Raw genomic sequence first — 27,383 nt, 5'->3', positions numbered from 1 at the left:
GGTCCACTTTGTGAACTGGTCTCAGGGAAAATTTCTCTTTGAACAGCATCTCGCCCCTTCTGTAAGTCATCACACAGCACTCCCACACTTCCTGAGCACCTCATTAAAATTCTCCTCAAATCCTCCTTTAAAAAACCATTCACTTTTAAGTGTCACCTATGAAAGAAGGAATTTGAAAAATTTTTGGAAGTTCCAAAATTTTGGAAGTCTCAAACATAGTATCCCACACGAATTGCATGTTACTGAAAAACCACAATGAAAATTGTTGTCTTTGTTTTTCTTTTTCCTTTGTCTATCATCTCCCCTCTGTTTTATGTCTGTTGGTGCGCAAGCCAGGCTGACTGAAACGTAAACTGTCCTTGCTTCTGAAACTGAGTGGCCTTGTCCATACTTCCTACTGGAAGTAACTCCTGACCTGAGCAATCCCTCACAGCATGCCTAGAAGTGTCCTACTGTGCAGGCCAGAACTCTGCCAGAACTGGGTTAAAAATTAAACAGCACTTCAGCTCACGCTCTGTTTAGCTCACTAGTATAGAAATAGTCCAAGGAAAATTAGCAGATCCATAAGCATCAAATACAGATCCTTAAAACCCTCTGCTCAGCTGCTGTCCAACCCCAGTGCGTGAAGGTGAGGTGTGTGAAGCCACAGCCCCTGCTTCCATGTGGAAGATGCCCAAGGATCTTTGGTTTTGCCTCTGGACATACCTGAGAATAGCTCAGTCCTGACCTGTCAAGGGCCTGGCTGTTCCTGTTCTCCTTAAGACTCTCTGAATTCAGACCTGCTAACTCCCCAGATAATGACCTTACCCCTTGGCTAGTCAACATGGCACAGAGGAGTTTGCATGCCCTCCTGGTCAACGTGCTCCACTTTGCAAGGAACAACCAATTTATTTGTTGTACCAGAGACAGAGCAAGGAAATGAACAAGACCCTAGAGTAAGTGGTTAGATACCCACCCATGTGAGAAGACATCTCCAACCAATTAGCAGCTCTAATTAATATTTAACTACTTTATATTACAGCTCTATTTACTCTATTCAACCCTAGATGGCATTTGGGGAAAAAACAGAAAGATCAATTATAATAAACAGTAAAAGAATTTAGGACTGTGAATCCCAAAGAGAGAAACCCTCTCCTAGAGACAAAAAAAAAAAAAAAATAAGATGTACAGAGCTTGTCTACAGCATGCAGTGTCAGAATGGGCACCTACATCAGCACTTCAACTGCAATCAGGAGCACACTTTTGAGCAAATCTTCCTCCTTATCACACTTCGGTTCACATCACAGAGTGATGTGATCAGGATGCATGACCTGGGTTCCTTTGGGGTGAAATTAATCCAGAAATGAGCTTCAGTAAAGCACACAGTGTGGACACCAGGCCCTCAACACCAACTCTTTTTACTCTACGGGCTTGCTCCAACAGGGCTGCACTTACTTGTTATCATAGATATAGAAATAAGCAGTTTTGTCTGAACCAGTGCATATACGCAATCAGGCAAAGATACTGGCCAGATCTAGGAAGCAGCAAAACCACATTTATGCGGCCCTGGGTCTACATTAATTATCCTTGCTTCTCAGTGCTACAGCTCCAATGCCATTTTACTGCCCCGTGACTGCTGGAGTGAATCTGGTCGTAACCAGCTTGCGAACCTCTACGTTACAGTGCTTTACTGCACCGGAGAGATGTCCTAAGTCTCTGAGAGAGACAACATGTGCCTTTGTCTTTGGTCTTTAAAGCTGTCCAACAAGACTGCTCACAGCCAACATGATGCCTTTTGTGGATCTTTCTCAACTAAATTCCCCTAGGTACTGCATAGAGAACTTTGGTATTTACACTGCATTTTGCAGATTCTAATGGGCAGAAGAGTTGGGTGCAATAATTTTCATCGTAATGATGCCAAAGTCCCTTCTGCTGATTCAGTCTGTTTCTCCTCCTTTTTTTTTCTGTAAAAACTTTAGCCAAGTGTTCATATTCTTAACTTAACATGACAAGACCACTGTTGCTGCTGTTATTATTATTTACTGGTGGCACATTAAAAGGAAAGAAACTCTGCAAATTGAGATAGTTTCCAGCCAGCTGTGATTAAAAGGCAGATCCCTTATGTACATCCAGCAATTTACAAACTAAGCAGAAATATGGGTAGGGGGAATAGGACCCCTTATAGCTCTTCATCTGACTTCATGCAAACTAGTAATACTGTACTTGCAACAGTGAGTAACCGTTTTACATTTCATTCCTCCCATTTTGGATGCACTGGCTCATGTATTTATTCACCTTTTAATTTATTTGTAATAATTAGGTTTCTGGAATAGCAGGTGAAACAAACGTGGGACTCCTCTGCATCTTCATGGGTGCCGAGAATAAAATGAAAGCCATTTTTGCTCATCCCCTGTATGAAAATGGCAATGTAACACAATAGGTATCTCATCTGAACTAATAGCTCCAATAATACCATTTTTAGAACCAGAACGGTAAACTGTAGACATGTAAATTAATTATTAAATTGTAAATTAAGACATTAAAAGACAATGAAAGTAGAAATGGGAACCCAAACAACTTACTGGTGAGTACTAGGATTGAAAAAATGTGTTTTTCCACAAGGAAATGGGAAAATAGAAAGTAACTCTTACACAAGGTAGTATGTTTCTCTTACTGATTGGAAAAAATAATAGGTTAACAATTTAAATAATTTAGATAATATAACAACAAACACTCAGTTCTCCTTAAACTGATGTAAATTCAGATTATTGTGATTGATGTCCAGAGCTGTACCAATGTAAAATTTGTGCAAGGGCAACACTGAGATGCAGAATGAAAGGGTTCCAATTTTTCATTTAAACATTTATTCTTTCAGCCTTATGTTTTCTTCAGAGGAACTCCTATTGCATACTATTTACCTTCCCACATATATATTCTGACGTTTTGTACATATGCATTCATACATCTAAGATATGGAAAACAACTATTAATAAATAACACAGTAAGTTTCCCTAAGTCCATTGAGAGTATAGGTCACACATGTTTTGCACTTCCTCCCACCAAAGACAGCAGAAATTTTCCTACTGACTTCAAAGACAGCAGCATCAAGCTCACCAAATGCTATCTGCAGATATTAAGGGTCTTCAAGAGCTGAAAAGCACAGACCCAGGAAAGGGATTTGGAGTCTCATTTCACAAGTGCCAAGATGAATGTTAAAGACTAAAATTAGTTTTCAGCCTGGTTCTTTAACATGTCTTTGTAGGTTATTTTGCATTATGATTTTGTCAAGCACATATTAATACAACTTCAGTCTTACCTTTTAAAGTTTCCATAATGAACTTTTTGAGATAGTAAATGTATTTGGCATCATCTCTCTTGGTGCCACCAGAAACAAACCAGCTGTTCTCCACAATGAATATTTGGGGGTTGTTATATTCAGCGCTTATCCAGTAAAGGAGCTGCCTCAGGCTTATTGATTCCAACTGCTGGAATTTCATGTGGGAGTCCAAGAGCTGGAAACTCAGGGTAGCTCCAAAAGAAAGAGCAAAAAAGTCTGCTGTACCCTTGATATATGTCTTCTCAACTTCACTGAATTCAGGCAACAGAGATGAGAGGTTGCTCCTCATGCTCTCTGGATAGTCACCATCAATAAATATGGGCTTAGCAAACCAGCCGAGCACAAAATCAAGGGATTTTTGACATTCTTTTATGTTTTTTTCAGTCATACGTTGAGGCTTTATCCAGTGGGAGCTAAGGGCAATGGACACTTTTCCTCTTTGAGTTGGACGAAAATGGTCATTGTAGAGATGCCAGACTTTAGCATGGGCCTGATGAAAAGAAAGACTGTAATTAATGCACCTGAAATTCCATTTTAAGTAACACAATTAGTGTCAGGTAGTGACGTCCAGTGTCACGTAGTAACCACATAAAGACAGCATTTGAGGGCTCAGCCTTATTCATTCATCAGCAGTTTACAACTCCTAAATTAACTTTTCTTTAATACCATATTAACACCATATATCAACTAGAAATTGCCAGTTGGTCGGGGAAAACAGCATCTCCATTTTCCATGAGATACCATTCCAGGCACTGAACACACTTTTGGTAGTTAGTCAGACACCTTTATTAACTTTTGTTATAGAGTTCAGACATACTTCCAGTGTTTACAAAAATGAAAATGCATTTAACTAAACATGTTTCAAAGTATGTTTTCGTTATAGGAATATCACTTTATCTGTAGATTCACATATAAAGAAGGAAGGTCTATCCTTAAGAACTGCCCAAATCTCTCAAACAATACAAGACAGCGGAACACCTTTGAACTTATTCCTCTTTGAACCAGAACACACAGTACAGGAAAAACTATCAATCTGGATTTAAAAAAGTCTGGTGAAAACAATTTACCACAGCTCCTGAAAAATTATTCCAATAATTCAATTTAATTTGTTTTATTAAAATTGGCTATTTACCTCTAGCATCAGATTTCAGCCACTTGTCTTGGTATAATTTTATCTGTTACTGTGAGGAGATCTTTTCTACCAAATTTCTTTCCTGTGATCTTACAGAGTAAGTTGAAACAGTCTCTTGATGTTCCCTTTGAAAGCTAAATAGATTAAGTTCCTGGAGCCTCGCATTATCTTCAGGCATAGCTTCAAGCCCTCTAACCATTCTCACTGATTCTCTGCCTCTGATTCTCTTCCAATTTGTCATCATCTGTCTTAAACTGCAGAAGCAGAATTGGACATAATATGCCAGTGGTAGTCTTGCCAGCAGTAAAACCAGAGACAATTTAATACACTATTTCTGCTTATATGGCCATAGCATTACACTGTGAGCATATGCTCATCTAAACTACCATATCTCCAGAGCCCTTCACCATCTAAAACAAATTTTTTCTTTGCACCTACCGTATCAAAGAATTTTGACTGCTCTATGAATCAACATCCCATCTTTTTGTCATCTACACATTAGTAAAAATTGTAATGCTTTTTTCTAGGTCATTGTTAAAAAGGTAAAAAACATGAGATCTATTCATTAGAATAAAGCCTACCTAATAACTATTCCCAGTTTACATTTGCATTTTGAGACTTATCAGTTAGTATTTGTTCATATGTGCTGTGATGACATGAACCTCCATTCTTGTATACAAAGTCACAGGTGTGATGGATATATATGACAGATTATTAATCAAAATGTCACACGCATTTTTAGCCCTCCTTGGAATAGAAGCCATATAGAAAGCCTTATAATTCCACTCCATGCAGTTGGTATGTTGGCAAATTTTATCATTAATGTATTGATAGCTGCTGTTCATAGTTTCCTTTTGATACTCTCTTACCATTCAAGCTTTGAACCACAATGATTTCCAGCTGCCACCGTTACTAGGAACATTAAGCAATTAAGATTATTAATCATTTTTGACATAGACACTGTTAATTACCCAGGAAAAATAATGAATTCTATCATTTTACTGTTCTTGCAGAATTTTAATTCTCACTGCTAGGAGAAAAGCCACTGGAAGTGAAGGACAACTAAAGGTAAGATCAATAATCAAGACTCAGTTCAGCTGTCCCCATACAGAAACCTGCTGCCTTTGAGTCATCATGGGGTATATAAAACATCTGTGCAGATCTCCCACTGGCTCTAGAGGAGACTAAACCCATGCCCTTTTAGAGTGGGCACCAAAACCCAAAGAGAACAATCTTGCAAACTGTGAATCACGGTACACACCTATGTGCGTGTGTCTGAATCAAGCTCTCAGTTGCAAACTTCAATGTACATGCTCTCATTTATAATACATCAATAGGTCAAATAAATGTGATGCAGTGCTACCATCTGTCTATATTAATACAATGGATTTTGATGCTAGTGAGAAACTAAATATAGTAACCACTTCAAAGTCTCATGTCAAAAATGAGAGCTGACCTAAGCAGAGACTTAATTTCAGTTCGCACTGAAGCTCCATTACACTGATGAAAGAACAAAAGACATTACGCACCATGACCAAAATGCTACACACCCAACATTTTAAATATGATTTTAAAAATACCATTGGGAACAAATGTGCCAGCACTGGCAACTCAAATTTGCACACCCAAATTTTCCCTCAAAAAGGTGTCATGTACTCTTCTTCTGTTGGACCTGACTCATCTCCAGAGTTCATCTCAAATGTTAAGATACCACCACGCACACTCTCAAACACACAATTTCATCTCTGTCTCTGCACTTGCAAGTACGCTGCCTACCCACAGAGCACCGTGAGGACTACGGAGGACTTGCCCCGTAACTCCTGTCCCTCCCTATGCCTATCAGTGGAGAGAGGTCTTCCAGCAGTTTAGCAGCCTCGATTCTACCATGAAGCAAGGAGGAAAGGAATCCCACAGGTTATTCCTCTTCACAGATAAGGAGATGCTGTTCACTCCCTCATTGCAATGAAAAAATATGAAGTGTAACAATGTGGGATTATCTCATTCAACTTTACTTTCTAAGTCATCTAGTCTGCCTCTATTGAAAATGAGAAGACTGGTGTCTAAGATATGCAGGGTGAGTCACTCTTTGGAAGTCCATCTTTCTCCACTGATGACAGACAGAACCTGTTATTTACTGTAAACATGTTCTACAGACAGATGAAAGCAGGCAAGAAGCAGCCCACTTAAATATCTGCCCCCTGGAGTGTGCATGAAGTGGAATTATACTATTTCCATAAAAAAACAGCTAAACATAGAAAATAGTGCATCAAAGTCCCCAGACTCTGTGGACATAGATTAATGAAGTAGTTCAAAAATGCATAGAAATAAAGCTGGAAGAAGCCAGTGACAGAGCAGAGTCTCTATGGAAATCTGGGACAGAATTCATTTGCCTAAAATTAGGTGTCTAATGCAGTTTCAGAGACTTCAGAGTATTCCAGCCCCTAACTGCAGTTTCTGAAAGCTGTGAGTCTCCCGTAAATCCTAAGTCACATCTCTCAGCCCCACAGAAACACCTGGGACACTATAGGATGTGTCAAATGATAATTCGCACCTATACCTATCTTCAGGCAAATGAATCCCACTCCTAGGGTGGGACTCATTTTGAGCTGAAGATGCTTTATATTTCACTGTCCACAGCTAGATGCCCAAGCTCCCACTATAGGGAATGGAGGTCTCAGGCTCTACTCAGCTGCCTGAACACAGTCATCTGGTTGCCATTCCAGAATGGTACAGGCCTACACCACACCTGCCATTTCCATGCAGATGTCCTAAATAGCCAGAGAAGTCTCACATGGCACTACTTATACTGAGCTAACGGGATCCCACTTCAAGTCAATCTACTTAATGGAGTCTAGCGAGTGATTCCCCACTGCAGTACAGCAGCCATATCATCACATTCAGCAGGACCACTACCTAGGTCCCAATAACTGTATGGATTAGCAGTAGGATTTAATGTCGGTGCCTAGACCTTTTTGAGATGCCTTACCTGAATGTGGCTGGCAGACATGATTCAGGACCCAATGGGAGACCTTGGTCTTCTTGAACAGCAAGTGGAGGCCAGGCAGAATATCCTAGGGTAGCTCAAATGGCACTATACCTTTGCTGGGACAACTGAAACCTCCTACATGTCTATTACCTATGATAACTGGAGTTTAGTCTCCCAGATCATGTACAGAGAAAACAAGTAGGAACCAACCTACCATCAGTTTCCTTTATATTTACCGGAAATGTTTCTTCCTGATCTCAGGGACTTACCTACTGGTACCTATTTTTAGTTCACAGCTGACCAGGATTAAGATCATGGCAATCCACACTTAGTGCTTTTACTGACACACAGCACAGTGACTTCATGTCCCTGGTTTTGCAAGGTGCTGAGGGGTCTTATTTTGCTCCTTATTAGCTCAGACAGATGCACGATGCTGACAGATCACTTGGCTTGACTGGAAAAACCTTACTAAAAAAGGCTGGTCACAAACTGGCTCTAGGAAGAGTTGTGCGGCCACTCGTGTTATGAGCAGAACTGACTGCTAAAACCTGTGTGCTGGTTTGCAGGCTGCTGAATTTGGGTAACCTTGTCATTATTACTTGCTTTCAGAGAGTAGCATATATTAGATACCAAATACTTAGCTGATACCTTTGGGGGGGGGATACTACCCTATATCCTTCGGCTGGGGCTGCACGGCTAGAAGGCGCGTCCCCTGGGTGGTGGATAGGGGATCCCTCTCCGGAGGGTGCACCGGATAAAATTGAAGAAGGTGCCGCGAACCAACGCAGCCTAAGGGAAGGCCACCCTGACAGAAAAACCACTGGCCCTCCAAGTCATGGGGGTTGGGCAGGAGGCCAACTACCTCCTCCCGGAAAAAAAAATAAAAAGTTGCAGAAACGACGAGCATCAGAAATGGCGGGGATGGAGAAAATCGGTAATGAAGTGAGGAGGAGGAGATGGAGCTGGATCGGTCGTGTCCTGAGGGGGAAACCGATGGAAGACTGCGCTGTGGCCCTTGACTCCAGAGCACGCAGCCATGGACCGATCGAAGTGGAAGAACGATGTTCGCGCCTTGTGTGCCTCCTGGCACTGAGAGAATTCAGATCAGTTCAGACTACCCTACATTCCTGAACCTGCTGAGACTTGAGCTAAGCTGGCATTGGGAAAGCTGCGAATTAGGATGGGGCTCTCTGTGCTTACTAGTGTCTATTCTTCAGGAACAGACTGTCAGGAAATCTTTTAAACAGCATTTACCTTACCCTTAAAACGCTTACATCGCTAAGAAAATCATGAAGTTTTGTATCACCATGACAATGAAAGAAAGTGACAAGATGTAGCCTGTCCTTAGCTAAGTCAATTTGCATGTCTGTACTTCACTCAGGTTTCAGGCTCCAGCACAGTCCTGTTTTCAAGTTGATATGGTCTTCTTCCCCTGACTTTCCCACCCAATACAGCTATTCGGACCACGTTCTGCCTACACTCAACTTGTAAAACTCTGATATTGATCATGTTAGATCAGCTGTAAAGAGATCCCTGCATGAGTCTGTCAATAACGCCAGAATCCAGCCTTAATAAGTGTCAAACACATTTCCAAGGCAGAAAAGCCCCCTATAATGCTATAGCATGGGCCAGTCCTACAAAGTCCAAATTCCTGCAGTGATAGCAGAAATAATTCAACACAGGCAAACAGACTTCATAATCTGACACAGTCATGTCCTACTCTATTGCAGGACAGATCTACACAGTCCAAGAATCATTAGGTAAAGACAATTTAGTAATACACAGACATTTGTTTGCCTGACTATTCATCTAAATTCCTGCCCAAGATCATTAAGACCTTCCTGAGACTGCCACTGATATGTATCATTCTGCAAGTTCTCAGTACTTACATCTATCATGATGCATAACCTTCACAAGAGCAAATCAAGAATTATAATTGGGAACATCACAATTCCATAATTTGTGTTCATTCCTCTAGAACAAGTTGTCTCAATTTTAAGTTGCGTGTCTTCTCAACCAATAATACCATTCATTTCACAAATAAACTGCGCAAATAACCTGCTCTCCACGCTCAGATGAACTATCCTCTATTAACTCTCTATTTGCATGTTAATGAAACTGAATAGGAAAGTGTTACTGAAACTCATTTAGCAATACGAAGAGAAGAGTTAATTGGAAAAAATGTGCAAAGGCTTTTTGATTACTAGAAACCAGGCTGATGTACCTCCAACAAAAATGTCATTATTCAGTCCTATATCAAAAGCCCTTCTGAAACTGATGTAATTATTGGAATGACATGGGAAAGTCTAGTATATGATTAGTCAGAATGTGCCTTCTACCAAGAAGGAGAAAAATACAACGTGTTTTTCCCCTGTATCATAAAAAGCAAGTATTTTAATCGAAAGCTACAACAAAGGATGTCACATTTCATGTAATGTTTCACTCTTAGATCCAAAGTCAAGTAGGTTTTACCCACACAGTCTTTGGGCAAATGTTCTCTTTCACAAGCAAATTATATTCTTAACACTGAGTAACAGATACAGGTATTTAAAAATTGCTTAAGGTTCTTCCCATATTTCAAAACCGGTAAGCTAATATCTTCATGTATAAAGCACAGGACCTCGCTATAGATAGTATGTTAGTCATGTAGTAACTTCATTTTTCCTCTATAATTCCTTCCCAAATACGTATTTTTCTACTTTTCTGTTAGCCAACATTACCACAGATGATTGATTCAACAGATTAGGTATCTTTGACCAATCTCAACAACCTGGGACCAGAATTAGGCTTGTAAATAGTACATTTACAGGTGAACATTTTTCAGTCTACAACCACTTAATGTAAAATTTGCTACAATATAGCTTTAAGTATTGATCACACACCTGAACTACACTGTTTTGTTCCAATTCCTTTCTCACTACAATTTAGTCACTGTTTTTCACACTGTGCTGGTCACTGTAACACGCTGATGCCTCATGAACATGAATGAATTTATGCCTGCCATACGTAAGGCAGGAAGCAATACCATTCCTGTTTTAAGCATTGGGAACAGGGATATTATGACATGCATAGAAGAATTAAAATTAAAGTAGATACCTTAAGTTGTAGAGCAGTGTATTAACTCCAGAACAATGCCTCTGTTTGATGTGATACTCACCTCTACAGAAAAACCACCAAAGATGGCATTAAATACTTGTCTGAAGGCACAGCAGCTAGATAAAAAAACATTTTCTCCCCATCACAGGCAAAATAGAGGAGCTTTGCTAGCATGAGAATGAAAAGAAGGTAACCTGAAAGCATGAAGCTAAGCCATAGGCATCAAGATGCATTGCAGGCACTCCAAAAGTATTAGCAGAAGGAAAAAAAAAATCCCTAAAGATAAGGAAGCAGAGAAGAGTTATTTTTACACTTTGATTTTGAATTTTATAGCAGATGAAAGTCTGGGAAGGCTTGTACTTTCACATACTGTATGTGTAAGCATAAGTGAACGTTATCACAGATAGATACGCATGGGAGAGACACAAAGCGACCGCGATGTGACAGAAGGAAACCAAACTCCCTTGATCTTATTGTGTCAGGTGACTGCTGTAGGAAGCCTCTCCTTTGAAGTACAGAAAGCCTAGACATTATGGCACAAGCCCTGAGTTAAGGCTGTCTCAGACTCACCCTGCCTTGAAAGGCCACTTGCTCAGCAGGTACCCTGTGGTGTGGCAGCCGGAGGGAAGGCAGCTGGACTGTGCCACGCACTCTGCAAATCCCACCGTCATCATCAGAGGCTATGCAAACACAGGCGTACACCTCCCAGGGGGGGGGGGACTGATAGCACCTCATTTTTGTCACCACCTGCATCTGAGCAATTCACATGCATGGCAGAGGGGAAAGCTTCTAGGCCACGATTCACCCAAAACATTTTTAACACCCAGACGAGAGTGAGATGAGAAGTGCCTGTTCCCCTCCACTCACCACACAGGCAGGCTGGCACGACCACTGGAGTCGACATCCTGTCCAAATAAACTAAAGCACCAAGAGACGAGTGGGCTGGGAAAGCAGTTTGAAGTCTCCCGAGACGTAACAGTCTCTGAAAATATAAAGGTCATCTGGAAAAGAAGTAAGCGGCATTTGACTTTGAGAAGCAATGGGAGATGAGATAAAAATAGCTTTATTTCTGACAACAAGTGCTTCTGAGACACTTGATGTGTTTAATCATTTTCCGTTACCTCTGACAGAAAAGATTAATTATGGAACTGCACAAAAATAGTTCAAGGAATGTTGTGACCCATGTGAATATTAAAGATATGAGAGATTCTTAAACAGAGTACAAAAAGAAGATAAAAGCATAGAGCACTTTGAGTGATTTAAAGCTGAGAGACAATCTTGCAGTACTGAAGGGAGCTAAAATAGTCCCTGATAAAAGACTCGACTCCGATTGGAATCTGGGACACAATGCTCAGGCAGTATTTAGGGGAAGGCCGAGCAACCAATCGTTGCTATCAAAACTGTTTTGGGTGTGCTGGAGCTACATAAACATATAAAAGCTCCAGAACTGAGACTGACCTGCAAAGCCCTGTACCAGAGCATGAACCTCTTCGGCTCCAATCCTGTTGACATACCTACTCCAGTACACAAAATACTGCAAAAAAGATACACGGGAAAAAGACGCAGAGAACTTAGTTGTAATCCACAAATGCAAGTGCACAGAACTACACAGGGTGTAGTGAACAGCACAAACCAAGACAATAATACCACTTTGCAAGAGTTGATAATCATCAGACAAATGTGCTGAACAAGGAGGATGAAAAAAGCACCATGACTTTGAAGTAACCCTTAATGGGAACAGTGGTAAAGGTTGTGGCAACTGAATACATTATTAGCCTAAAAAGCAAAAGGAGTATTAATGGATTTTAAGTCACACTCTGCTTGGAGAGAAAGTAACATGGTGCTAGAAATAGTAGTGAGCAAAAAAGTTAAGCATTTAAAACTCTCATAAAACTCATTAAAAACTAATATATCAAATATATATGTAAAATATATAAAACTGATAAAATAATGCCCCATCAGAGCACTGAGATTAAATGGATGCTAAAAACTGGAAAAGACAGCATTTGTAACAGTACTGGTGAGGAGAAGGCATCCATTACAGCTCCAAACCTTTGGTTTCATGAAGGTTTGTACAAACTGGATGGAGAGCAAAACAAAAGAACTGAGGAAGGAATAGAGGACTGCCTGCAGGAAGCTCTCGAACCATGGAACAGAGCTTCAGAAGCCAAGAGCCACTGAACTCACGACTCTCCCCTGTGCTAAGGCAGAAGCCGAAAGAGAAGATAGCCTGTTGCTCTCAAAAGTCATAGTGAGGAGAACAACCACAATAACATATGTACTCTTTAATGACATCAGTTTAAAAAAAGAAACTATTTTTGGTTAAATACAGAATCAAAAGAACTAAATAAATATATAAAAGGCAAACATTTCCAATACCTTTAAGGGTAAAAATTCTGGAAGCGGTGATTAATGTCAGTCACCTGGTTTTCTGGTAGATGCACACAGGCAAGGCAAACACCCATCTATGCATATTCACGCCCTCAGTATAGCACTTGGAAACGCCCGTTCCACATACTGGGGAACTATGTTTGCTAACTCAGGTGTTTCACAGGGAGAATGAATGCATTTCTGATGATTTAGTGGAAGCACACGAAGAGAATTGCTTTGGAGAGTCTCAGAGCAGTTAGCAGAAGCTAAACAAACAAAACAGGCCAATGACATATAGTTAAAATAGTATGTTAGAAAGAAAAATTTTCTTAGCAAGAAAAAGAAATAAACATATATAAGACTAAAGCCCATCATCAATATGTGTGCCCGACGGACAAGGACAAGAAATGACAAAAAGATTTCAGCTTACTTGGCCTAATCTAACTAGCTAAACCAACAACCCAGCTTGGAAAGACATCGAAGACAATCTATAATATTGAGTGAAAATTATAGAATGAAGAACCCAGGTTATTCATTACCACTATCCTGGAATTTAAAGCACCCAGAGCAGAAGCCCTATGCTCTGGTGTTAATGATTAACCCCAAATCTTATCCTGAGCACACCAGCAGATTCAAAATAAATTCATAGAATCATCATAGAATCATAGAATTGTTTGGGTTGGAAGGGGCCTTTAAAGGTCATGTAGTCCAATCCTCCTGCAATGAGCAGGGACATCTTCATCAATTGACCCAACTGAAGTATCTGCTCCTGGAGAGGTAGTAGAACATTTTGTGTGCAACTTAATGCTGAGAGTTTCCCTGGAGAAAGACAGCAAGAAATCCCTGTCACACCATTATTACAAGAACATCAACTGATACTGGATTTGGCAAATCCATGTTTGTAGAGTTGGGAAAGGCTGACAGACTGGCAGTCAGAAATTATTCCTGAGATACATTAATGTGCTGCCCTAAAAGCCCCAGAAGTTCACCTAGAGTTGAACGGGTAGAGGCTTTTCCCCAGTTACGATCCCAACAGAAATTAGATTGCATATTGAGTATTCATGCCAAAGTGTCAATGAGTACTGACCATCAGCCACAGAAGCAGAAAAAATATCCCCAAACCACAGAGAAAAGCTTATTGGAGTAACAAATAATTGCATCAGGCATTTCTGATGCTCCAATCTGGCCTATCGTAAAAGCAGACAGCAGAATTTACTGGCTAATGGTTCATTTCTGAGCAATGAATTCTGTTACACCATAAACCACACCTGTTCTAGCAAAAATGCCAGTCTGGTGTAACAGATTTAGCATATGCTGTCTTTGTGATCTTGTTATCAGGGCAAGGCTGGGAAGAATTTCTCCCTACATTTACGGGGCAGCAGTACTCCTTTATATGCACCCATCACTCAAAGATTTCACTGTGCTCCAGCTTTATGCAATATTCATATAATCCAAACATGGGGAAAATTATCAGAAGTTGATCAAATGCCTGTAATTTCATGAACAGATGATGTATTAATCCACAGCCAGACTCAAACAGAGCTGAAAGAGTTAATTAAACAAGCGTAAGCCATAACTTTGGGAGCACAACTCTAAATGAATTGATGAACAGGTCAAGTGGTAAAGGAAAGAGTAAAATATTTAGGAGTAGACTAATGACCTTATCAACAGCGAGTAAAATTAATAGGAAGCTCCTTGCTCTACAAATCTGCATGAGCTCAGATCTCTTTTGGGTTTGTTTATTTTTCCCCAGGATTTTATAACCATATTTGCAGATATGATTAAGCCTTTACCCAAGCTGCTAAGGAAGGTGCAGCGATGGGAGTGGAGATCAGGACAAAACCTGGCCCCTTCAACATTCAAAAACGGCTGGCATAGGTAGCCACACTGGGGATACTGTTCCAGCACGGCCACTTTATTTGCAGTTTGTTACCCCTCCAGGAGCAGTAGAGGCCGTGTTATCACAAAACCAAGGAAAGTCAGTCAGTTCACTCTGTATGAAAAGGAGCAAGTGGTGCTCCTGGGAGACTTCACACAGTGACCCAGAAATCACAGAGTGGGTGAACGGTGTAATTACCAAGCTCAGCATATTTAAGAGTATCAATAGAGTAGTGTGGGCTCAGCAGAAGAATGAACTACAATAGGTGGTCCCCAGAGCATACCATGGGGATCTCATCCCATTTGGTCATAAGAAAAGTCACTTTGAAGAGGCTAGAACAATAGAAAGGTAGGCCCCTCTGGGAGAAGACATTAAGTAATCGGTACAGAATTATTTAATATGTACTATAGTAAATGTTTCAACTACATAAACTAGACCCTGTCCGTTTTCAGCACCCAAAGATAACAGCTCCATGGTTGCAAATATAAATTGACAGGTCCTTTATCAATCTCACAAGAAAACAGTAACTGCTGCAGCGCCCAGGTACATCACTACGTGGTAATGACAATCGGAGGTATGAGGACACCACGGCAGTGGTGATTTGACTGGGTGCTACCCACCAAATGGCTTCAGAAGGTATTTCTGGATGAATGCGCTGGTGGATAGCTTTTCCCATTGTGAGTTCCTCTGTGAGAAACAACAGCCACTGGGCAGCAACAGTAAAGAAGGAATTTGAAGAAATCTCCACCAGTGGAAGTTACCAATGAGCAATATGGAGGTGTTTGGTCCTACATAGTTGGCGCAGGAATTATAAATTCAATTAATGTATATGCAACCAAGATACTACAAGCTGTCAGAGATCATACAACACAGCAGACCCAAATGAATGAGGATCAAACAAAAATAATGATATGAAATAAGCAACACTGTTTAATGACTGCAAAATCCTCAAAGCTGTCAGACAGACAATGGGATGCAACAAGACTCAGGTGTGCACACAGGGCAAAGCTGAGCATCATTAAGCAAGGTCAAAACAAAATTATTGTATCAGAGCTCTGTGCTGTAACACAGGCAAATGCAACCCAGAATGAAGGGAACTTACCTGAGATCTCTACAAAGATTTTTTTTTTAAACCAAACATTTGGGTTGCTCATGCCCAAATCTAGCTCAGTCACTCACAACATGATAACCTGAGTTTACTCTGCTATAACCTTGGCTATTAAATTTAATCATTCTGAGATTAGAGCTGTGCATCAATGGCAACGGGCTACAGAATAATATGGAAAGTTCCAGTTAGCCCTCTACATGGATGCAAAAAGCAGCTGATCAGGATAAGCAATACATATGTGAAGGTACCAGTTTTCAATCTTCAGACAACTGTTTAGATTACAATTTGACCAGATGTGAATATGGAATTCTTCCTTCTTTTTCTAATCAGTCTGCAACTGTTTATGTGAGATCCAGCTGTGTTTTCATGCATACTCAATATAAAGCAATCACTACAAACTGTCTCATTGTGTATAACCTGCCTGAAATATTCTGGTTTGTGTGCATGTAACAGAAATGACTGAAGGATGTGATTTCAATTACACACCTTTACAAGTAATGCTCAAGTTGCAAAAATCACTGAAACTGCATACTAAATTAACTTTAATCCAGTAACTTTTGTAGTAGCTTTTGTGTGATTGTTGCAGATAATAAAGCATTCAACTGTAACACCTGAAGTCTAGTTGGTTGTAAAACAAGCCACAAAAGCAATGATTACAGTGCGCTGCAATAGCAAACAAATTACTCACAAACAACTGCAATAGAGAAGGCAGGGTGTCATTCTTGATGGGAACCCCTCTTGCGTGGTCCTCTTCAGCTGCAGGAATTTTGAACTTGGCTCTATATCCTGTAGCTGTAATCCTACTTATACTTTTATACTTCATAATTTGTACGAAATAGAAGAGTATTAAGTGCCGATCAAGTTGAGGAATAGCTATACCCTAGAAGAATGAACTGTGGACTACCCTCAGACCTATACAGCTTATCAGGAGGCCATAGCAGGCAAGAAAGAGCTAACAGCTCCAAGAAGAATCACTGCTTGGTCCTGATCCATAGAAACCATAGGAGGATTCACAACATCATTGCTAGATTCAGGAGTGATAGCTCACAGTTTGCAGACTAATGAAGAAGGGGATTATAGCCCAATAAATACAGCATTGCTATTGCTAGTACGAAGCTACAGGATGCGTATGAACTTCATCTTGACTCAGCAGTCCTGACTTACTGGGATCCACCTTGGGTGATCATGAGTCTGTTTTAGCTGCAAAACTGCTTAGTGATCAGGGGAGGAGGGAACTATTGCCTGACTTGTTTTTTTTCCCCCTTTTGCTTAAAGCTGGTTCTGTGATGGTATGGCTCTGTCCAAATGGTATTACAGGCCTACTTCTAGGCAACTGGCTCCCGATACTAATGCCAACTTAGGTCTGTGAGAGATCCTTCCTCACCTAGATCTGCTACTACAGAAGAGTATGGGTCATCTGTGAATCTTGTGTCAAACCTGTGAGCCAGTGCAACCGTCATGGGCATTCCACAAGATGAATGGCAGCAGACATCTATGCTCAAGCAATTGAATCCCACCCCTATGGAGCAGAAAGCAGCTCTGGATCCTGACACATAGCATTAGATGTCAGATGTGCTAATGTCCACTTGTAACCTAACCAGTTGCTTAAACAGAGGCATCCAGTACCATTTGGGATGTTCTGGACTATCAAGACATCTGCATGGGCAGATAGAACACAAGACCTGTGAGAAACCTGTGTCTTTTGGACTGGCAGCTGGAGGCAAGGCAAGATACTCTAGGCTTCTCAAATGGTACATGCTTGTCTACATGTGCAACTTTTTTAGCCCTAGTGGCTTCTAAAGAGATAGCCTTGTGATTGCATGAAGTTATGGCTGTGAGAAGGACATATACTACAGAAGAGTATCTAAGACTGTATCAAAATCCTGGCAAGATTCAGGGAAACCAAGAGGACCTAAGTTAGACATTTTCACTCCAGAAGTCTTACACCAGCAACAACCCCTGAAAGGCTGACACAGTGAATCACAGGACCATGTAGACAGAGAAGGCAAATAGAATCGAATGACTCAGAACCTAGTGGTCTTGATGCCTCGGTTGTCTGCCCATCTTTGCAACAGCACAGGGAACCATAAGGCTAACTAACAAATCTTAATTAATACAGCGGTTATTACTAGCAGTAATTCTTCCTTAATGTTATTGCTTCCATGATGTTAGACTATGAAAGGAAGATCTGGGAAAGTGCAGGAGGAATTAAAACTGGTTACTCGGCAAAGGCACAGCTCATCAGTGGGGATACAGTCACTGGAGAAGGCAGACTTTGGTCAGATACCTTTATTTTGAGGAATCATCACACTCATCAGCAGCCACCAAGATAAAGTGCAGCTGTTCAAATCAGAAGAGGAGAGAGAAATTCCAGTGCAGGGAAAGATGGGGGAAACAAGATTCATTGGGGTAAGAGAAACTCTTGGGGAACCACATTTTTAAAGACTCAAATAACAGAGTGATGACTTCAGTCAAGAGATGGAGGGAGAAAATGGGGCATCCACTTTTATGGTGGAAAAAAATTTTTAATCTTTGCATTTCTTCAGGGGCAAGGATGATTTATGTGTATTTATCCAGTCTTTTCTACGAGCTTTTGGCTATACTGCAGTCACAGATTAAACTGGATTCAATTTATATCTCCTTTGATTTGGGAAACACATTTAGAACCTCATCCAAAGCATGCTGAAACCATGAAAATACACTTTTGAGGTATGAATAAGTCCCTTTATGTCCGCTTCTAAATGCATGTTTAATGGTAGATATAAAATTGCTCTACGACAGAGATGAGTGTTAACGCAAAAGCATACAAATAAAAGTTTTCCTGCTTTATTCTTGTAGTCTGCAAACATAATAAAAAGCACCATTTGAGCTAAAAGTTGGAATCCTGTAGAACAGAAAACTGCAAAAACCAAAAAGCATTTAAAATTAAATATCTAATTCTTACTTTACAAACACAATCTTCATATTGTTGATTATCTGTAGAAGTTAAGCTGGGTTTCACCTGTTTGTATACAACTCGTTTGGCTGACATAATATTGAATAAATGTTTTAACATAGCTACTAAGAAGCTAAATGTTAATAAAGTTGATATAAAAATACCAGCTACAGTTGTTTCCTTTTTGAAAGTATATCCTGTATTTTTATACAATGCAATATAGAATAGGGGAGTTTACTACATCAATGTACTGCAATCTCAGTCTTAGCAATCAAGAAAGGAAATCACAGTAAAAGACCTAAACCAGCTTTTATCCAATCCTTAGAGAAATAAAAAGAAAATTTTAAAAAAATAGAAAACAGCAAAAGAAAAGGAAGTGTTGTAAGGGTAATTGTTTAGTCTAAGCCACACAGAAAAGGGCGTGTGTTGGTTAATACATACAGTTGCAAATGCGAATTAACTACTATTCTTTCAGCAATCCTTGTTTCAGCTTCTGTGCCCTCACGCCATAGTACTAGACACTTTCGAACCAGAATTAACATCATATTAACAGACTGAGGTTTTCATAAATATTGTGTCTATTGAACAAATTTTAAACATACTTAGCATGGTTAGGTTTAGACTTCACTCTGGCAGTGTAATGAGCACTTCTGGAGGCCTAACGTGATTTTTTAAAAGAACAACGTAGTGTGTTTCAGGTTTCCTTAACCAGCTCTTTGCCAGTTCTCTGTATGCATTCTCTTTTGGAGAGAAAAAAGTTGTCTCTTGAAGAAATGGCAGTAACTTTGATACTGAGCTTTCTTTACATAAGAAACCTACAAAAGATTATTTTCACTGTAGCTAACACTGCTGTAGAATAAAGACTTCAAAAAAATACTGTCTGAAGGAACTGGCACAAGGGGAAACTGATAGAATTCATCTTTTGTCTGGTATTTCAAAGTGGAGTACTAAACTTCAAATTGTTCTAGAACAAAATATAAAGCCAGTGATGTCAAGACATTAGTATACATGAATGAGAGCCATCATTGGACTATGAATATAAAAAATGAAATGCCTGTATATCCGCCTTCTCTTTTTCCTACTGATTGCAGATATGGCTAAAAACTATTTTTTCCATCGGCCATTTTAAATATAGATATAGAAACATAAGGAGAAATTAAAACATTAACAAAGCAGTTAACTCACACTTTTTAAGCAATTTGTCTGGGATTGACATTTGTTTTTGTATAACCATGCTTTGGAAATTCTGCCAGAACACTGTAATATGTAAATATCCAATATCAAAGCACAATAATGTTTTCAATAATTTAAAGAAAACTTATTCTGGGAGAAATCCCAGTTTTAAGATCAAAATGTACCGGAGCAACAGAAATGCAAGTTCACATATTTCCTGTAACGGCATCATTTCATCCTCTTATGTCCAGCTGCACCTTCGGCTGGGGCTGCACGGCTAGAAGGCGCGTCCCCTGGGTGGTGGATAGGGGATCCCTCTCTGGAGGGTGCACCGGATAAAATTGAAGAAGGTGCCGCGAACCAACGCAGTCTAAGGGAAGGCCACCCTGACAGAAAAACCACTGGCCCTCCAAGTCATGGGGGTTGGGCAGGAGGCCAACTACCTCCTCCCGGAAAAAAAATAAAAAGCTGCAGAAACGACGAGCATCAGAAATGGCGGGGATGGAGAAAATCGGTAATGAAGTGAGGAGGAGGAGATGGAACTGGATCGGTCACATCCTGAAAAAAACGACAGAAGACTGCGCTGTGGCCCTTGGGTGGACTCCAGAGGGAAGAAGAAAGCGGGGTCGTCCAAAAACGACCTGGCGTCGGATGGTGGAGGTTGAGAGCGGCACGGCACGCAGCCAAAGACCGATCGAAGTGGAAGAACGATGTTCGCGCCTTGTGTGCCTCCTGGCACTGAGAGAATTCAGAATTCAGAATGTCCAGCTGCATATATGCCAGAAAGTAACGCTGCTCTGCCTCACAGTTACTACGAGGGTAGGTACATTAGCAGTTGTCAGGAGGCCACGTACAGCTATGGTAATTAGGTCAATATCTAATAGTGAGACAGATGCCTACCATTTAAATATTGCCTGTTTTAAAGGACAGCAGTTCAAAGTAAAGAGTTTGGAGAGATGCCTTGTTTCTACGTAATTGACCAAAGGCTATACAGATATAGCAAAAACTTTCAACAGATTTCCATGAAGACATCAAAACGCTCTCAGAGCCACAGAGGTTTTTGTGACTGTGCTGGTTTTGGCTGGGATAGAGTTAATTTTCTTCATAGCAGCTAGTATGAGGCTGTGTTTTGGATTTGTGCTGAAAACAGTGTTGATATAATAAAGGGGTGTTTTAGTTACTGCTGAGCAGTGCTTACACAGAGTCAAGGCCTTTTCTGCTTCCCACCCCACCAGCGAGGAGGCTGGGGGTGCACAAGAAGCTGGGAGGGGACACGGCTGGGACAGCTGACCCCAACTGACCACAGGGATGTTCCATACCATATGGCGTCATGCTCAGCGTATAAAGCTGGGGAAAGAAGGAAGGGGGGGGACGTTCGGAGTTATGGCATTTGTCTTCCCAAGTAACCATTACATGTGACGGAGCCCTACCTTGCTGGAGATGGCTGAACGCCTGCCTGCCAATGGGAAGTAGTGAATTAATTCCTTGTTTTGCTTTGCTTGTGTGCATGGCTTTTGCTTTACCTATTAAACTGTCTTTATCTCAACCCACAAGTTTTCTCACTTTTACTCTTCCAATTCTCTCCCCTGTCCCGCTGCAGGGGGAGTGAGCAAGCGGCTGTGCGGTGCTTAGTTGCCAGCTGGGGTTAAACCATGACAGCGAACTAGCTCAGTATTCGTTACAGACCCACTCCTAGACAACAGACTGATCAGAGACATCTCAGGTTTAAATACAGGAGGACAGTAAGAGCAATAAATCCAGTGACTGAATTTTTTTAAAATACTGTCTTTGATTTTTTGACCAGTACAAGCTCATGTAAGCAGCTAGATGGCTTACATATATTCTGGGCTTGTTAGATGGAAAAGGAGATTAACTGTGCCTAATATAATTATAGTATGTAGCTGGTTGATTTCCAGCCATAGTACCTACATCTACTTTAGCAAACAGTAGAGCTGAGGACCCAATATCTACAATAACCCACGGACCAGAATCTGATTAGCAGCTGGATTACACTAGGTGTGCTGCTGCAGAGAAGTTTCCAGGTTACCTTCATCCAAAAACAATCCAGCTGGGTACTCCAAAACCACTTCAGGCTACGAACCATAGTACGGCAAATGGAGGCAATTAGGAGCTTCACATTGCACACACTCTCTTGATTTGTACTGTAATGCTATTGTAGATGCATGGTTTAACAGCCTAATGCTACAAAAGCATAAGAAGTTTTGTATTTTTTGTCAAAATCAAACAGGAAAATAATCTTTCATTTTGATAGATCCCATACAGTGCATAAGGTAGTGAGAGCTGTCCAGCCATTTTGTCCTAGAGAAAATGGTTTTCATTAGCCACAGCTACGCCAACACAACCTTCGATGATTATGTAGTACAAAGGATATTGAAAAAATGGATTTAAGACAGGATACATTAAATCAGGATGACGCTTTAGATATTATTAAGAAACTCACAGATTACACAGCTTACATGGAATCGTGGTTCAATCAATGATGCTACAGGAAGCAGAGCAGCTGGCAGCTCAATAATTAACTAGTCGCCCAAACACCAATGAAAAGCAAATTGTTGGTTTGAATCAGGATCTGAACGGCTTGAAGAGCCAGGCATTTTGCTGAGACGAAGGGAAGAAGGCAGGGAGGAAGGAAGAAAGGCAGGAAGGCAGGAGGGAAGGAAGTGGAAGAGATTGCATTGCATTAACTGAGCTTTGATTCTCACTGGAAGCTCTTTTACACATGAATGCTCTTATAGAAGAGCTAAGATACTCTGCAAGAGACACATACGTAAGTTCTTACTGTCTTACTGGGAAGAAAAACAATCTCTGTAGAGATGAGCACTTGGACAAAAAATAAGGCTCCATCTATAGCAATCAAAACCCACTTTCCCCATACTAGCGAGATGCAAGAAAGCAGAGATGTTGGAAAGAAATACTGAAGAAAGAATAGAGAGTTTATGTACATATTTTGAAACATAAAATAATTCAAGAGTATTAGGATATGATTTATAGTCAAATGCATTAGATGCATTAGATGTTTATTACCAAATGAGCCACTGGGCACATTTGGGAATACAGGGACAGTATATAAGGACAAAAGGGATGCTCTGCTGGGTCAGATCAACAGTCCATCCAGCCCAGTACTACCTCTGATAGCAACAGCACGACATGGTGCTATTTTAAGAGAGCAAGTGAGCCCAGTCACTTTCTGAGATCTAGCCTCTTACTTCCCAGGCATCCACACTATTCTGCTGGGGATGTTAGGGAGTACATTCCTGCCTGTTTGGTTTAGTATCTGCTTATGGACCCACTGTGCACATCTTTGCCTACTCCCTTTTTGAGCCTGCTGGTACAACCTGCTTCCAGAACCTGCTATGGCAATAAATTCCTGAAGTTCATGACCTGCTGTGTAAAAAGGACTGAATTGTTTTCTCCAGGTTTCTTTTATACGCCATGGAGAGAAACAGGAAATTCTAGGTTGCAATTTATCTTACCCTAATGTAGATGGCTAAAATTGGTCAGAATGATCATGCCTTAGAAGTCTCTCTGCTGAGCACACAGGGAGCATAATGTAACTTGTTCAGATGTAAATGTGTGCTATGCAAACATCTAAAGTAAAGTGAGATGAACCACACCCTTTAAGTCTTTAATTGGTCCTTTCCAATTTAAAGTATATAGCTTAGCACAGTTTAATTAAATACACTTTATATATATATATATATAAAGTAATAGAAATTTATTGCTACACTGAGAGTGCTGCCTCCATAATCCCTCCTTTCAGGGATGACTCTGAGCTGCAGGAGAAAAACGGGAATGAAAGCAGAGTCCTTCCACAAGCCTGATCTACTGTAGACCAGGAGTTAGTCCTGCTAATTGTGAATCTCCCTAAGTTCCTGCATGACGATGACTAATCAACTGCTATGTTTTCACTGTGGACTCAAAAAGGATTTCACATAAAAGTATGAAACATTCTGAGCAAGGCACTGGAAATGCTTTGTTAAATGATACAATATTCCCAAAGACTGTGATGAGTCATATTACCGTGTAAGAAGAATTCTGACTTCAGAGAATTTTCACAGAAATACAAAAAATACCTTACTGAAAAAAGTCATTACCATCTTTATGATCCTGTGTCTACTATCTGCCAGGGATTAGGAAAACTGGATCATAAAATTAAGAAGAACCTCCAAGGCATGAGGTTCAAACCCCTGCTGCCAGGAGCATATATATGCCACAATCCTATTGTCCAGATTCACTTTAACGTTGGCTAGGTATTTTGTTCGTACTGTTCTCTCTGGAAGACTACTACAGAATCACACTTCAGAGATGGGTTTCCTTTTTTCCTGATTTTCAGGTTAAATTTATTCATGTTCAGTCTAAACACTTTAGTTCTTGCATCAAAACTTCCCCTGGACTTAGTTATTTTCCTTCACTTCTTTCTACCATTGATCTATTTATAGATAGCAAGTATATCCTCTCCCAGTGTTCTTGCTCAGGTAAATAAGCTATGTTCTAGTGAGGTAATTACTCATCTCTGCTGGAAACATCACCTGATACAGACTAGAAACAAATGTGTCTTTGTCACAGCTGGATTATATTGGCATCTGATGGTCATGCTGTGATGAGCAAGTTCTCATCTTACGGAAAAAATTTTATGAGTCTTTCTGTTCATCTGTTTATTATCCTGATTATCTTTTTCACTGGCAATGTTTCCTGAAGTTCAGCTCATACTCTAATTAGTGCAATTCTACTCTGTGCCAAAGCATGGGAGTTAAAATACATCAAAAAGTTCAGCTAGGAACTGCCCTTGAGCCCGATGCTTCTACTTTCAGTGCAACTAATTGTGATATTTGCTTCAGCAATTTCCTAGCTACTGCTGAGAATTCCCTTCCTCCTGAACTGAAACAGTGATTCTCCATGTGCCACCATTTCAAGTGTCCAGCTGAAAATGCAGATTTATTAGGTTTATCATATTTTCTTTTTCTAGATAATTAGTTATCACAGAAAGCTATCAGATGGGTCTGGCTTGACTTTGATGATACCATAAGTTCTTAGTATTTCATGTCCACTGCACCTGTAGTTATTTACATTCATCTACCCCTCATCCTCATTAACCTTTCCTGTCTATGAATCCCAGTGCTTAACATGATCACTCTTCTTGATAGATCAGACAAAAAGCATTAATTGGTTTTGGAAGTAGATATTTTTTTTTAATCCTATCTTCTTCCCCACTACCTGATGGCTGTATGTCTTTCCTTATGCTACTTTTCCTTAGGTGACTGAAGGATATCTTGTGATTTGTTTTAAAATAATTAGACTTTTTATTTTTAAGACTGAATTCACATTTTAAATTTTCTGCTTATCATAGTCAGTAAATACATATTGTGTTACCTAAATTGAAATGAGGCTCAATAACTTCCTTGGAGAAAATAATAGGGCCCTACAGGGGAGAGATACTTTTTGTTTCCAGACAGAGGGAGATAGTGAAAACTAGTATATGGTTTCTTTTTGCATATCAGTTCCAACTAGGGGAAAGAAGACTGTGTTAATTTTAAAGTTTTAAACTTTCTGTTGCTTTTAACTAAATTTTCCAAGGACTGCTCTCCTTATATTTTGGAAAAGGTATGAAATGTTTTCAGCATACTTCAACACTCATGGTGGGTCAGCGGCAGCTGACTGGCACAAGGGAGTGAAGAGCCACAGGACGGGGCTGCTAAATGCCCATGAGATCTTACGTGGGAAACCATGGCTATTTGCTTGCTCCGGCTTTACAGGACCACGCAGGTGCTGCTGACTGCCCTTGCAGGGGGAACTGCACTGACACACATCAGTGGCTTCACTGTGTCAGAAGACTCAGCTCAGTGCTCAGGAAAACCAGGGGAGAGAATGAGATACAGGATTTCCCCACAGATACCACATGCCTGAAATAGGTGAGACTCAGGTAAAATTTGCCTATGATCCAGATCGTATGTCAGAGTCCACCACCTGAGAAGTCACAGGAACACAAAGTATCTCAAGCCAATTTTTGAACTAGCCCTTCAGTACTGCCTTTCTCTGTCATCTACCTCACCTCTCCCCACCTTTGTTTGACTAAGTAAAAGTCTGCCTACAAAAAGTCTGGGTTTGAGTTTGTCACCACAGGTTTTGTCTATACCCCACAGACAGAAATGGGCCAATTAATTTTTTTTTTTGTCTTAGGATAAGAGACACCATGTTCACTTCTCTCCATTACCTGTAAAACGACCATAGGATGGTGAACTCAAATGTAGATGTCTCTGCTGAACATATCTAAAATTAGCTCAAGTGTGATTGCTCTCCCCTGTGTTTATTTGCACAGCCTGCAAGGGAGATGGCTCTACTGCAATGAAGCATCTACCTAGCAAAGCACATCCACTGCATTCCTCCATCTTCACCCAGCTATCACCAGCCCTGATACAGCGCTGTTGTATGACTCGAGCTCTTGGTCCACCACTTCAAATTATGCGGCTCTGCACCAAAGGCTTGCAGGCAGCCAAGGACAGCTTAGTCCATGTCTTCACTCGCTAGTTGTGGTGCAGAGCCAAAGTACACACAGCTACACCCCTGGTCAGCCCAGAGGACAGCTGGCTCAAAGCTGGAGAACAAGTCCTAGCTGCTCTTCCCTCTGGGATCACTGGGAATGCTGCCAAACCACTTTCAGAGAAATATCTTTACACTAGACCATATTTTATACTGGTTATTGAAAAGCCAACTATTGAAAGGCCAAGCAGATGCCAAACTGTGTCTCAGAGTTGATGCAAACACTGCCTGGAAGACAGCACGATGCCGCTGCTAAACTGCAGGGCAGGAACAATTTTCCATGCTACAGCCTCACTCAAACCAGCAAAATGCCCTGCTGCTGACAGCTGTAACTCAGGGTGGACATAAACCACGGGTACTTCAACATTGTTTTTTCAGCTGTTGGATAAATGTAATTCGTTATTGATAATCTTTGCAGGTTCAAGACTGTCCCAGTTGTACCCAGTGCCAATACCAATGAATTCTTTTCATGCTATACACAAAGGTGAATCTGGGGACTCTGCAAACTCTAATTCCCATCCGACTCTCCTATTAGCACCACGAAGAGGAGCTTGACAGCTGGTAGCTGACTGACACCGAAACAGACGGTTTCTGTATCGGCCATGTCCAGCCTTGATTAGGCACACTGGTTTTCCTTGCATGCTCTCCTTCACCCTCGATCTGGAGGAGACAAGCTGATAAAAAAATTACTTGCATATCTCACAGACTGCTCTTCAGTTAACCCATCCATTTCACAGTCAGCAAAACAAAGACATTTTTTTCAGCTAGAAAAGGTGTTTATCTGTATCCAAACTACCACGTTATGCTACAGTTCCAATAATCTACATTGT

The 27,383-nt window shown here is 40.6% G+C and overlaps 1 protein-coding gene across 1 annotated transcript in view; it reads right to left on the bottom strand.

Moving 5' to 3' along the window:
* Positions 1-27,383, bottom strand: part of KL (klotho) — a gene marked incomplete at its 3' end in the record, with an annotated part of 49,862 nt that overhangs the window by 9,499 nt on the left and 12,980 nt on the right. Inside the window, exon 2 of the mRNA XM_082337677.1 lies at positions 3,296-3,806. Within this exon, the coding sequence (XP_082193803.1) occupies positions 3,296-3,806 (511 nt within the window). The remainder of the gene's footprint in view (positions 1-3,295; positions 3,807-27,383) is intronic.

This window comes from Platalea leucorodia (genome assembly GCF_965183815.1).
Source record: "Platalea leucorodia genome assembly, chromosome: 2".
In the NCBI taxonomy this organism is placed as follows: Eukaryota; Metazoa; Chordata; class Aves; order Pelecaniformes; family Threskiornithidae; genus Platalea; species Platalea leucorodia.
Note: the sequence above shows the minus strand (reverse complement) of the source record. Positions and strands in the feature narration are given on the sequence as shown.